Consider the following 14,700-nt stretch of genomic DNA (forward strand, 5'->3'; position numbering starts at 1 on the left):
ACCTGAGAGTGCAAGAGAATACATCCAAGTGAAATCTGAACTGTCAGTTTACGATGGCCTTGTCCTCAGAGGGAGTAGGATTGTTGTGCCACGGCGGATAAGGAGCGAAATTCTCCAGAAAATTCATGAAGGGCACCAGGGACTAGTGAAATGTGGAGAGAGAGCAAATGCATCTGTGTGGTGGCCCAAGATTAGCAAGGAAATAAGCGAGCTTGTGACATCATGCCAGGTGTGCCGTGAACTGAAAAGAACACAACAAAAGGAACCTCTCATCTCTACAACACTTCCTGAACGACCCTGGAAGAGAATTGCAATGGACTTGTGTGAGTACAAACACCATCAGTACCTGGTAATTTCAGACTATTACTCTAGATTTATTGAAATTCTACACTTGCCAACAACAAGAAGTGCACAAGTGATAAATAAACTGAAAACAGTTTTTGCTAGATTTGGTATTCCAGATGAGGTAGTGAGCGATAATGGACCACAGTTCTCATGTGCTGAATTTCAGGACTTTGCTAGACAGCTCGACTTTAAGCACTGTACTTCGAGTCCCCACCATCCACAAGGTAATGGACATGCTGAGAGAGCTGTGTAAACGGCAAAGAAAATTCTCAAACAAAATGATCCTGTGATGGCTCTGATGAGTTATAGGTCCACTCCATGTTCCTCCACTGGTTTCAGCCCAGCTGAGTTGCTGATGGGGAGGAAAATCAGAACTACACTACCTACCTTGAAGAAGAATCTACTACCGAAATGGCCAGATAGAACTGCAGTGAAGGTAAAGGACAGTAAGGAGAAGGCTAAACAGGCTTACTACTTCAACCGCCGTCATGGCGCCAAGCCCTTACCTGCACTGCGACCAGGAGATGCTGTGTTCTGTAAGTTGGATCATGAAAGGTCGTGGTCTTTACCAGCAGTGGTCTCTAGTGAGAGCACAACTCCAAGATCTTTTGTTGTCAGGACGCAGCAAGGAGCGGAGCTGAGGCGGAATCGCCGTCATCTTAAGTTAGGGCAGCGTTTCTCAAAGTGTGGGGCGCACCCCCCCTGGGGGGCGCAGAGGCATGACAGGGGGGGCGCGTCCGACTGAAATATAGTGCGGAACCAACGTTCTAACATCGGCATTTTTTTCCGGTGGACCATAAACAAACCGTGTTTTCAGGTGTGTCAGTATTCATTCTAACAGAGAGTCTAGATCAGGAGCGCTCGATCACACACAGTACACGCTGGTACAGCGCTGCTCATACACACAGCTCAGCGGGACTGACATGACATGTGGCCACTGTTTATTTTATTTGCGGTTTATTACCATGACTACGCCTCAGCCCACCTAAAGCAGCGCTAATCTACAGGGTGGGTCATACGTTTCCATACATAAGAAAAATATATATATATTTATAAAAAACATTTTCATTTATATAATATGCTCTACATGACTGCCATCGCTTTGAAAACACATTTTAATTCGTTGCTCTTTATTCAAACGCATTTTTTAGGGTATCTGAAATATAAAAAAAAAAAAGTAAAAAAAAAAAAAAAAAGCATATGTATGGAAACTTATGGCCCACCCTGTATTTCAGATACCCTAAAAATGAGTTTAAATAAAGAGCAACGAATTGAAATGTGTTTTCAAAACAATGGCAGTCATGTAGAGCATATATAAATGAATTTTTTTTTTATATACAGTGTATCACAAAAGTGAGTACACCCCTCACATTTCTGCAGATATTTAAGTATATCTTTTCATGGGACAACACTGACAAAATGACACTTTGACACAATGAAAAGTAGTCTGTGTGCAGCTTATATAACAGTGTAAATTTATTCTTCCCTCAAAATAACTCAATATACAGCCATTAATGTCTAAACCACCGGCAACAAAAGTGAGTACACCCCTTAGTGAAAGTTCCTGAAGTGTCAATATTTTGTGTGGCCACCATTATTTCCCAGAACTGCCTTAACTCTCCTGGGCATGGAGTTTACCAGAGCTTCACAGGTTGCCACTGGAATGCTTTTCCACTCCTCCATGACGACATCACGGAGCTGGCGGATATTCGAGACTTTGCGCTCCTCCACCTTCCGCTTGAGGATGCCCCAAAGATGTTCTATTGGGTTTAGGTCTGGAGACATGCTTGGCCAGTCCATCACCTTTACGTTCAGCCTCTTCAATAAAGCAGTGGTCGTCTTAGAGGTGTGTTTGGGGTCATTATCATGCTGGAACACTGCCCTGCGACCCAGTTTCCGGAGGTAGGGGATCATGCTCTGCTTCAGTATTTCACAGTACATATTGGAGTTCATGTGTCCCTCAATGAAATGTAACTCCCCAACACCTGCTGCACTCATGCAGCCCCAGACCATGGCATTCCCACCACCATGCTTGACTGTAGGCATGACACACTTATCTTTGTACTCCTCACCTGATTGCCGCCACACATGCTTGAGACCATCTGAACCAAACAAATTAATCTTGGTCTCATCAGACCATAGGACATGGTTCCAGTAATCCATGTCCTTTGTTGACATGTCTTCAGCAAACTGTTTGCGGGCTTTCTTGTGTAGAGACTTCAGAAGAGGCTTCCTTCTGGGGTGACAGCCATGCAGACCAATTTGATGTAGTGTGCGGCGTATGGTCTGAGCACTGACAGGCTGACCCCCCACCTTTTCAATCTCTGCAGCAATGCTGACAGCACTCCTGCGCCTATCTTTCAAAGACAGCAGTTGGATGTGACGCTGAGCACGTGCACTCAGCTTCTTTGGACGACCAACGCGAGGTCTGTTCTGAGTGGACCCTGCTCTTTTAAAACGCTGGATGATCTTGGCCACTGTGCTGCAGCTCAGTTTCAGGGTGTTGGCAATCTTCTTGTAGCCTTGGCCATCTTCATGTAGCGCAACAATTCGTCTTTTAAGATCCTCAGAGAGTTCTTTGCCATGAGGTGCCATATTGGAACTTTCAGTTACCAGTATGAGAGAGTGTGAGAGCTGTACTACAAAATTGAACACACCTGCTCCCTATGCACACCTGAGACCTAGTAACACTAACAAATCACATGACATTTTGGAGGGAAAATGACAAGCAGTGCTCAATTTGGACATTTAGGGGTGTAGTCTCTTAGGGGTGTACTCACTTTTGTTGCCGGTGGTTTAGACATTAATGGTTGTATATTGAGTTATTTTGAGGGAAGAATAAATTTACACTGTTATATAAGCTGCACACAGACTACTTTTCATTGTGTGAAAGTGTCATTTTGTCAGTGTTGTCCCATGAAAAGATATACTTAAATATCTGCAGAAATGTGAGGGGTGTACTCACTTTTGTGATACACTGTATATATATATATAAAAACAATGTTTATTTTTCCTATGTATGGAAACTTATGGCCAACCCTGTTCAACGTTTTCTGATGGAGAAATTTTAACCTTTATTATATGAAGTCAAGGTTCCTGCTGGACAATTTGGAACTTCCACATATTTGACAGCTTTTTCGCATCAACCTACTTCCCACATGAAAATAATGAAGTCTAAATATGGGTCCATCCTTACTGATGATCACCTGAAAAACTGCTTGAGCATCAGCGGCTCCTGAGCAAATCATCAGAATAAGCTCAGTGTGATTCAGTCACTTGCTCTGTAAAGCTGAATATCAATACAGGAACTGAAGTGCATTTAAAAAGCTTCAAAGCTTTTTTTTGAAAAATAATGAGTCCAACCTTAAAAAGTAGATCATGATGACCTGTAGACTGAAACAGTAGATCTCAAGCCATGAAAGTGTGTAAACCCCTGGTCTAGATGTACAGAAGAGAGGTATTTGACAGGGATAAAAAGAAAAACAGCCACTAATACAGTGATAAGACTTAAACTCTCACAAAGTAGTTCTTTAGGCACATTCAACTTTGTTATCTTTTTTTGTAAAGTGTTTGCAAATTTTATTTAATTTTTTAATTTTTGAAATAGCAGACTGATTTTGTCTTTTTTTTGGGGGGGGGGATGACAGATTTTCATCTTCCAAAGGGGGGCGTGACAGAAAAAGTTTGAGAACCACTGAGTTAGGGCCAGTTTCCAAACCTGCCCAAGTAACAGCTGACAAACAAAGAGACAGATATTCTCTCTGATGTAGTCACTACGTCTGTGACTGTTCCTACTAGTCAGTCTGGACAATCCCACAAACCCTTTACCTACTCCAACTGTGACTAGGTCTGGTAGAGTGTGTAAGCCAGTAAACAGGCTTGACCTGTAAGACTAACATATATATATATATATACAGTGGGGGAAATAAGTATTTGATCCCCTGCTGATTTTGTAAGTTTACCCCCTTACTAAGACTTGAACAGTCTATAATTTTTATGGAAGGTTTATTTTAACAGAGAGAGACAGAATATCAACAAAAAATCCAGAAAAAAAACATTAAATAAAAGTTATAAATCGATTTGAATTTAATTAAGGGAAATAAGTATTTGATCCCCTACCAACCAGCAAAAATTCTGACCCATGAGGCACACAAATTAGTCCTGTCCCTGTATAAAAGACTCCTGTCACAGAATCAGTTTCTTCCGTTCAAATCTCTCGACCACCATGGGCAAGACCAAAGAGCTATCAAAGGACGTCAGGGACAAGATTGTAGACCTGCACAAGGCTGGAATGGGCTACAAGACCATCAGCAAGAAGCTTGGTGAGAAAGAGACCACTGTTGGTGCGATCATTCGAAAATGGAAGAAATACAAGATCACAGTCAATCACCCTCACTCTGGAGCTCCATGCAAGATCTCACCTGGTGGGGTAAGAATAATTCTGAGAAAGGTGAGGTCAGCCCAGAATTACACGGGAGGAGCTTGTCAATGATCTCAAGGGAGCTGGGAGCAGAGAAATGCTGGATATGACCCCAAGAACACCATCCCCACCGGGCATTTCTCTGCCTCCAAACACGGCGAGTAGAGTTGATGCCAAAGAGCTAAATTTTGGTCTCATCTGACCATATCACATTCTCCCAAGCTTTCTCTGAATCATTCAGGTGTTCATTGGCAAACTTCAGACCGGCCTGTACATGAGCCTTCTTGAGCAGAGGGACTTTGCGGGCACTGCAGGATCTCAATCCATTACGGCGAAGTGTGTTACTAATGGTTTTCTTGGTGACTGTGCTCCCAGCTCCCTTGAGATCATTGACAGGCTCCTCCCGTGTAATTCTGGGCTGACCTCACCTTTCTCAGAATCATTCTTACCCCACCAGGTGAGATCTTGCATGGAGCTCCAGAGTGAGGGTGATCGACTGTGATCTTGTATTTCTTCCATTTTCGAATGATCGCACCAACAGTGGTCTCTTTCTCACCAAGCTTCTTGCTGATGGTCTTGTAGCCCATTCCAGCCTTGTGCAGGTCTACAATCTTGTCCCTGACGTCCTTTGATAGCTCTTTGGTCTTGCCCATGGTGGTCGAGAGATTTGAACGGAAGAAACTGATTCTGTGACAGGAGTCTTTTATACAGGGACAGTAATAATTTGTAGCCTCATGGGCACATAACCGGTCTGTGGGGGTCAGAATTCTTGCTGGTTGGTAGGGGATCAAATACTTATTTCCCTTAATTAAATACAAATTGATTTATAACTTTTATTTAATGTTTTTTTTCTGGATTTTTTGTTGATATTCTGTCTCTCTCTGTTAAAATAAACCTTCCATAAAAATTATAGACTGTTCAAGTCTTTGTAAGGGGGTAAACTTACAAAATCAGCAGGGGATATATACAGGGGTTGGACAAAATAACTGAAACACCTGGTTTTAGACCACAATAATTTATTAGTATGGTGTAGGGCCTCCTTTTGCGGCCAATACAGCGTCAATTCGTCTTGGAAATGACATATACAAGTCCTGCACAGTGGTCAGAGGGATTTTAAGCCATTCTTCTAGCAGGATAGTGGCCAGGTCACTACGTGATGCTGGTGGAGGAAAACGTTTCCTGACTCGCTTCTCCAAAACACCCCAAAGTGGCTCAATAATATTTAGATCTGGTGACTGTGCAGGCCATGGGAGATGTTCAACTTCACTTTCATGTTCATCAAACCAATCTTTCACCAGTCTTGCTGTGTGTATTAATGCATTGTCATCCTGATACACGGCACCGCCATTGGATGCACATGGTCCTCCAGAATGGTTCGGTAGTCCTTGGCAGTGACGCGCCCATCTAGCACAAGTATTGGGCCAAGGGAATGCCATGATATGGCAGCCCAAACCATCACTGATCCACCCCCATGCTTCACTCTGGGCATGCAACAGTCTGGGTGGTACGCTTCTTTGGGGCTTCTCCACACCGTAACTCTCCCGGATGTGGGGAAAACAGTAAAGGTGGACTCATCAGAGAACAATACATGTTTCACATTGTCCACAGCCCAAGATTTGCGCTCCTTGCACCATTGAAACCGACGTTTGGCATCGGCACGAGTGACCAAAGGTTTGGCTATAGCAGCCCGGCCGTGTATATCGACCCTGTGGAGCTCCCGACGGACAGTTCTGGTGGAAACAGGAGAGTTGAGGTGCACATTTAATTCTGCCGTGATTTGGGCAGCCGTGGTTTTATGTTTTTTGGATACAATCTGGGTTAGCACCCGAACATCCCTTTCAGACAGCTTCCTCTTGCATCCACAGTTAATCCTGTTGGATGTGGTTTGTCCTTCTTGGTGGTATGCTGACATTACCCTGGATACCGTGGCTCTTGATACATCACAAAGACTTGCTGTCTTGGTCACAGATGCGCCAGCAAGACGTGCACCAACAATTTGTCCTCTTTTGAACTCTGGTATGTCACCCATAATGTTGTGTGCATTGCAATATTTTGAGCAAAACTGTGCTCTTACCCTGCTAATTGAACCTTCACACTCTGCTCTTACTGGTGCAATGTGCAATTAATGAAGATTGGCCACCAGACTGGTCCAATTTAGCCATGAAACCTCCCACACTAAAATGACAGGTGTTTCAGTTATTTTGTCCAACCCCTGTATATGTATATATATATATATATATATATATATATATATATATATATATATATATATATATATATATATATATATATTAGGGCTGTCAAACGATTAAAATTTTTAATCGCGATTAATCTCAGAATTTCATATAGTTAATCGCGATTAATCGCATTAAATAAAATCTGTGTAAATGTTATAGAAAACAAGGTTTTTTAAGTGAAATGTGAAAAGTGGACGTTTCTACACGAAGTGAGTGTGTTTTGACCCTTTTGGGGCTTCCATAGTTCATGGACTAGCGTGCTTGACTCCGGTATTCAGTGCCGTAACAGATTAAGTTAATGAAGTGTTTTGCTCCCGACAACTTGTGAATATACCGTGTATTTATTTCTTTATTATGCAAGTGCATCCCTACGACGCTCAGTTATATTATTTTAACAAACCGCAAATGAACAACGGTGTTAAGTCCGACATTAAAACGTTGGTTCTACCAGTCAAGTCTCAACATGAACTAGAATTTGCGTTAACGGCACTATTTTTTTTAATCGCGTTAAATTGAGATTGCGTTAATGCGTTATTATCGCGTTAACTTCGACAGCCCTAATATATATATATATATATATATATATATATATATATACAGGGGTTGGACAATGAAACTGAAACACCTGGTTTTAGACCACAATAATTTATTAGTATGGTGTAGGGCCTCCTTTTGCGGCCCATACAGCGTCAATTCGTCTTGGAAATGACATATACAAGTCCTGCACAGTGGTCAGAGGGATTTTAAGCCATTCTTCTTGCAGGATAGTGGCCAGGTCACTACGTGATGCTGGTGGAGGAAAACGTTTCCTGACTCGCTTCTCCAAAACACCCCAAAGTGGCTCAATAATATTTAGATCTGGTGACTGTGCAGGCCATGGGAGATGTTCAACTTCACTTTCATGTTCATCAAACCAATCTTTCACCTGTCTTACTGTGTGCATTGTCATCCTGATACACGGCACCGCCTTGAGGATACAATGTTTGCACATGGTCCTCCAGAATGGTTCGGTAGTCCTTGGCAGTGACGCGCCCATCTAGCACAAGTATTGGGCCAAGGGAATGCCATGATATGGCAGCCCAAACCATCACTGATCCACCCCCATGCTTCACTCTGGGCATGCAACAGTCTGGGTGGTACGCTTCTTTGGGGCTTCTCCACACCGTAACTCTCCCGGATGTGGGGAAAACAGTAAAGGTGGACTCATCAGAGAACAATACATGTTTCACATTGTCCACAGCCCAAGATTTGCGCTCCTTGCACCATTGAAACCGACGTTTGGCATCGGCACGAGTGACCAAAGGTTTGGCTATAGCAGCCCGGCCGTGTATATCGACCCTGTGGAGCTCCCGACGGACAGTTCTGGTGGAAACAGGAGAGTCGAGGTGCACATTTAATTCTGCCGTGATTTGGGCAGCCGTGGTTTTATGTTTTTTGGATACAATCCGGGTTAGCACCCGAACATCCCTTTCAGACAGCTTCCTCTTGCGTCCATAGTTAATCCTGTTGGATGTGGTCTTGGTGGTATGCTGACATTACCCTGGATACCGTGGCTCTTGATACATCACAAAGACTTGCTGTCTTGGTCACAGATGCGCCAGCAAGACGTGCACCAACAATCTGTCTGTTTTGAACTCTGGTATGTCACCCATAATGTTGTGTGCATTGCAATATTTTGAGCAAAACTGTGCTCTTACCCTGCTAATTGAACCTTCACACTCTGCTCTTACTGGTGCAATGTGCAATTAATGAAGATTGGCCACCAGACTGGTCCAATTTAGCCATGAAACCTCCCACACTAAAATGACAGGTGTTTCAGTTATTTTGTCCAACCCCTGTATATATATATATATATATATATATATATATATATATATATATATATATATATATATATATATATATATATAAGATATCTGTATATGAAAATGGTGAAAAGGAAACTGTAACGTTAGAAATGGGAATAAGTTGTATTGTTGTCAGTAATGTTGATTTGCGACGTAATTGTGTCGGTGATAATACAGTACCATGTTAAAGTACGTGAGATACTTAAATATGCTGTTACTAAAAAAAAAAAAAAAAGGGGGGAAAGATGTCATATACGGTAGTAAAAATGTGTTTGTGCTTGTACTATGTTATTTACGGCAGTAGAGAGCCGAGGGCTGGGAGGGGAGAAAACACAACTCCGTTACCGAGACAATTGCCGGGTCCGGAATCGCATACTTCCATACTCAATAGTACGCTAAATGAGGACGCGAGAGCGGTTAGTATGTCCGAATACACAGTATACACAAAGAGGTATGCGAGAAGTACCCGGATGACCTACTTATTGGGCAGCCATGTTTGAGTATGCAAGCGATGCACACTTGCTGCGAAGCGTAATAAGAAACAAGAAAGATAGCGGTCCTCTGTTTACAAGTGTAAGTAAGATAAATAAAATAAAAAATTTTAAAGACGAATAAATAACAAAAAGACGATAAATATCCAAAAGTTTGGAGAATGGGGTTTGTAATGAGTCTGTAACCATGGTGATATTACATCATCACGTCCCACGTCATCACTTGACGTTGGAAAGATGGCGCATGTAGTGCGTAGCAGTGTTGTGTGCATACTGTACACTTCTGTACTGGAAGTATGTACATTTTTACTGGCAGAGTAGTGCATACTTCCTCCAATCTAGTACGTACTCTCTAAGTATGCGATTCCGGACGCAGCTTGTGTGTGTGTATGCTGTTGCATGGCTGAAGTTCATTAATAAAGTTAACCTGAGTAAAGCCTCTACGGAGCCCCTTAGGGGTCACTAAGGAAAAAACATTATGTGAAGACAAAATCCGTACCCTCGGTTTAGTAATGCGTACCCCCTCATCTTTTTACAGCTTAATATTATACTGTATATATATGTATATATATATACAGTATATATATATATACAGTGAAGCCCGAAATTATTCATACCCCTGGCAAATTTTGACTTAAAGTTACTTTTATTCAACCAGCAATTTTTTTTTTGGACCGGAAATGTCACAGGCGTCTCCCAGAAGATAATAAGACGATGTACAAGAGGCATCATTATGGAAAAAAATATTTCTCAGCTTTTATTTACATTTGAACAAAAAGTGGCATGTCCAAAATTATTCATACCCTTCTCAATAATTAATAGAAAAGCCTTTATTGGCTATTACAGCAATCAAACGCTTCCTATAATTGCTGACCAGCTTTTTGCATGTCTCCACTGGTATTTTTGCCCATTCATCTTTAGCGATGAGCTCCAACTCTTTCAGGTTGGAGGGTCTCCTTGCCATCACCCTGATCTTTAGCTCCCTCCACAGATTCTCAATTGGATTCAAGTCAGGACTCTGGCTGGGCCACTGCAAAATGTTAATGTTTTTGTCCGCTAACCATTTCTTCACCACTTTTGCTGTGTGTTTTGGGTCGTTGTCGTGCTAAAATGTCCACTGGTGCCCAAGGCCAAGTTTCTCTGCAGACTGCCTGATGTTGTTGTTGAGAATCTTGATGTATTGATCTTTTTTCATGATGCCGTTTACTGTGATTAGGTTCCCTGGTCCATTGGCTGAAAAACACCCCCAAATCATTAGGTTCCCACCACCATGTTTGACAGTGGGGATGGTGTTCTTAGGGTTGAAGGCTTCTCCTTTTTTACGCCAAATGAAGGATACATCATTGTGGCCAAACAATTCAATTTTTGTTTCATCTGACCATAAAACAGAAGACCAGAAGTCTTCTTCTTTGTCCAGATGAGCATTTGCAAAGGCCAAGCGAGCTTTTGTGTGCCTTTTCTGGAGAAGTGGCGTCCTCCTTGGTCTGCGTCCGTGGAACCCAGCAGTGTGCAGTGTCCGTTGGACTGTCTGCCTTGAGACGTTGCCACCAGCAGAGCCCAGATTCACCAGGATGGCCTTGGTGGTGATCCTTGGATTCTTTTTCACCTCTCTCACTATCCTCCTGGCCAGCACAGGTGTCACTTTTGGCTTCCGACCACGTCCTCTGAGATTTTCCACAGTGCGGAATGTCTTGTATTTTTTAATAATACTTTGCACTGTAGCCACTGGAACTTGAAAACATTTAGATATGGCCTTATAGCCCTTTCCTGACTTGTGAGCTGCCACAATGCACAGCCGCAGGTCCTTAGTGAGCTCCTTTGTCTTAGCCAATGACTGTCCACAAACCAACTGCAGAGAGTTGCTTTTTTTCACCTGTTGAGTTGATTAAAACAGCTGTTCCCAATGAATCAGGGTAATTAGGATGCTTTAGAACAGCTTGGACTATTTGGAATGGTATAGAACTTTGGATTTTCCCATAGACTGTGACAGTTTGCAAAGGGTATGAATAATTTTGGACATGCCACTTTTTGTTCAAATGTAAATAAAAGCTGGGAAATATTTTTTTCCATAATGATGCCTCTTGTACATCGTCTTATTATCTTCTGGAAGACACCTGTGTCATTTCTGGTCAAAAAAAAAATTGCTGGTTGAATAAAAGTAACTTTAAGTCAAAATTTGCCAGGGGTATGAATAATTTCGGGCTTCACTGTATATATATTTATATCGGCAACAAAAGCACATAACATGGTAAAATTATGCAAATGGATAATTTTAAAATTCCATTAAAACAAGTCGAATTGCTATAGACCAATTTTAAAGGTGTAATTAAATAAGCAAATCAAATTATCAAAACACCCCATCAGACTCTTGAAGAATACTTCTGATTTTACTACTTACTGACTTTATGAGGCTCAGACATTTATACTGTACATTTCACTTTATGTTGGTTTGCAATCCTATTATTCTAAATTCCTAAGGTAAAATAGTCTCAAAATCACAAGATGAGATGATAATGATGTTCTTTATGATTGTGTGGGTGGCATTTGATAAGATTTTGATTTCACTTTTTAATAAGTTTGCTATCCCATCACCCCAGATTACTACAGTAAAAATGTCTGAAATGTATTCCATTAATAAAAGAGTTAATGCTCTTAAAGAAAAAAGTGGAGTGCTTTGATAACAATTTGATTTGCTTATTTTATTAGACCTTTCAAATTGGTCTATAACAATTCCACTTGTTTTAATGGAATTTTAAAATTATCCATTTGCATAATTTGCATAATTTTATCATGTTATGTGCTTTTGTTGCCAATATATATATTATTATATGTAATATATAGTATATTAAGCTGTAAAAAGATGCTTTATCCTCTTCAATGCTTAACAACTGTATTACCGTAAAACGGGGTTTAGGCGCACAGTAAAAGTTGTAGCGCAGATAGCGTGACCGATCCATTCCTCTACAGGAATGATGAGGGCTGTAGCTATTGGGGTTTGTAGTCCTACTAGAACTACAACTACTACTCGTCCTGTGCGCCTCTTTACTGCTGGATTCGTCACACTACAATTAAACACAAATAACTACAGAGGGAGAGTAATTACCTTTTAATAATAATTTTTGATTCAGATATGTTTTGCTTTCCCAAAATCCTCCACACAGACCAAATCCTGCATTATGTCTCTGCACTGCAGGTACGATCAAGTGCACATCTCACACGCTGCCAACCGCTGAAGATCTGCTCTTGTGTTTGCAGGTTGGAGGAAACTTGCACATGTCGCAGCTAAACCAAGATCCCCGACCTTCTAATGCAGGCATGTACAAGCCAGAGGTGACATATTCAACCCTGAACATAAAAAACACAAGACCAACTGCAACCGAAATGTAAGAGCCGCCACCCATTGAGCTGCACGTTGCCTGAAGCTGGTGGCTGATGTGAGTGTAGAATCGATTACTGTGATTATTTTGTGATTGTTCGTGTGTGTGATTACAGGACAGTTCGGTCTGATCTGCAGGAAGATGCTTCGGTCATCTACAGTGATGTGAAATTACACTGATCACATTTTTAATTTGCACTACAAGATCAAATCAAGACTCAAGACTGAATCTGAATCATGGAAGTCACCACTCAGGTGCCACAATGTGACTGTAAAGTTATTCATTACATTTATGACTTTATTCAGTTTGGGACACCACTTAATAACCACCAGATTAATTAGTGCAGGTTAAAAATGAAACTTAAACCAGTTTATTTTGATAACATCTATCAGAGCACTTTCTTTATTGTGAATGAAAGTTTGTGTTTAATGACTGTAATAACACGCTTTTATTGAGTCTAATCAGAATTACGCTGCACAATTTATTCATCAATGTAACATATATGTGCACTGCATGGCCAAAACTATGTGGACACCTGACCATGAACCTGTTGGATATCCCATTCCAAAATGATGGGCAATAATAATACTAATAATAATATGAAGCTGTTTTCTCTTCAGCTTTTAAATGAATCCTGGTAGCTGTTATATGACGTTGGTATGACATAGTGAGACACAGTCGTGCAAGTTTGTGTGTTTAATCTTCTTTATTTTGTGCTTTTCTCTTACCAGGAACATTTTTAGTTCCCACTTCTCACTTCCACATCAGTAAATTCATTATTTATTAAGAGCAGCACAAAGCTGACTATACAAGCATCTTTTATACAGGAGAAATACTGTTATGCACCCAGCGTGGTAGGAAATAATCCTTTCACAGTATTTACTTATACAGCATATAGCCAAAAGTATTAGAACGACTGACCATGAGATTATTGGATAAAAATAGAGAGACCTCTAATGTTGGTCAAGAAAGTCTCAGCTGATGTTCCAGTTCATTTTAAAGCTGCCGAGTGAGGCAGAGGTCAGGATTTTCTTTTTCTTCTTCTTTTATGAAATAAAAACATAGCAGGTTTGTTTACAGCATAGTAAAATTCAGCCAGAATGCAATAAAATATAAAGCTGTATTAAAGATTCATCACTTCATCATCACTGTACGTCGATCTTCTGCTCAGTGTTGATTCGCCTGCAGTCACACACAAACACATTTATCATCACAAATTACACTCATTCAGTTCTATTAATGACTTAATAAGGTGTTAATAACATTGTTCCTCTGAGAATGAACACAGGAAATTCAGTCCATTGTAGATCAGATAGTTTATTCATTTATTTTAATACATTATTTATTTATGTTTAAAATGTAACATAGAAAATTATTCTCACCTCCTGATAAAAATGTCAGCTCCCACAGCAACGATGATCAAGATCATCACATATATCACCAGTAAAAAGATCCTGGGTGACCAATAGATCCCTGTTTAAAATTTACCATTAAATCATTTAAACATGATTTTTAGCTCTAAATAGAAATGTTAGTTTTTTATTTAAAACAGAACGACATTTAAAGTGCAGAATTTACCTGAGCTGATGGACCCACCCTCGACCTGAATGCTGATCGTATCACATCCCGAGCTCACGTTGGTCCTCCATGTGCAGGTATAATTCCCAGAATCCTCCACGGTTAGAGCACGGGCAGAGTCGGAAAGTAACATGTGGACACCCCTCCTAATTACTGAAACCAGTTGTTTTAGCCACACTGGTTGTTTAGCTGCCTTTAACTTTGGTGCATTATTTGGGAAAGGCACAAAAAGACGACCATAAAGCCACGGACTGGTACATTTGGTGAGGTCAAAACTGAACTCAAAAAGCCTGAACTCAACCCCATTAAACACCTTTGATTACAAGCCAGGTCTTCTCATCTAACATCACTGCCAGCCCGACCTCACAAATGCTGGTTTGACTGAAGAGGCACAAATTCTGACAG

General features: G+C 41.0%; 1 protein-coding gene across 1 annotated transcript in view; it reads right to left on the reverse strand.

Annotated features, from left to right (window-relative positions):
* LOC134300737 (uncharacterized) overlaps window positions 1-14,700 on the reverse strand; it is a 35,741-nt gene that overhangs the window by 15,902 nt on the left and 5,139 nt on the right. The window contains exon 4 of the mRNA XM_062985159.1: window positions 2,640-2,658. Coding sequence (XP_062841229.1) covers window positions 2,640-2,658 — 19 coding nt within the window. The remainder of the gene's footprint in view (window positions 1-2,639; window positions 2,659-14,700) is intronic.

The sequence above is a fragment of the Trichomycterus rosablanca genome, chromosome 23 (assembly GCF_030014385.1).
Source record: "Trichomycterus rosablanca isolate fTriRos1 chromosome 23, fTriRos1.hap1, whole genome shotgun sequence".
NCBI classification, from domain to species: Eukaryota; Metazoa; Chordata; class Actinopteri; order Siluriformes; family Trichomycteridae; genus Trichomycterus; species Trichomycterus rosablanca.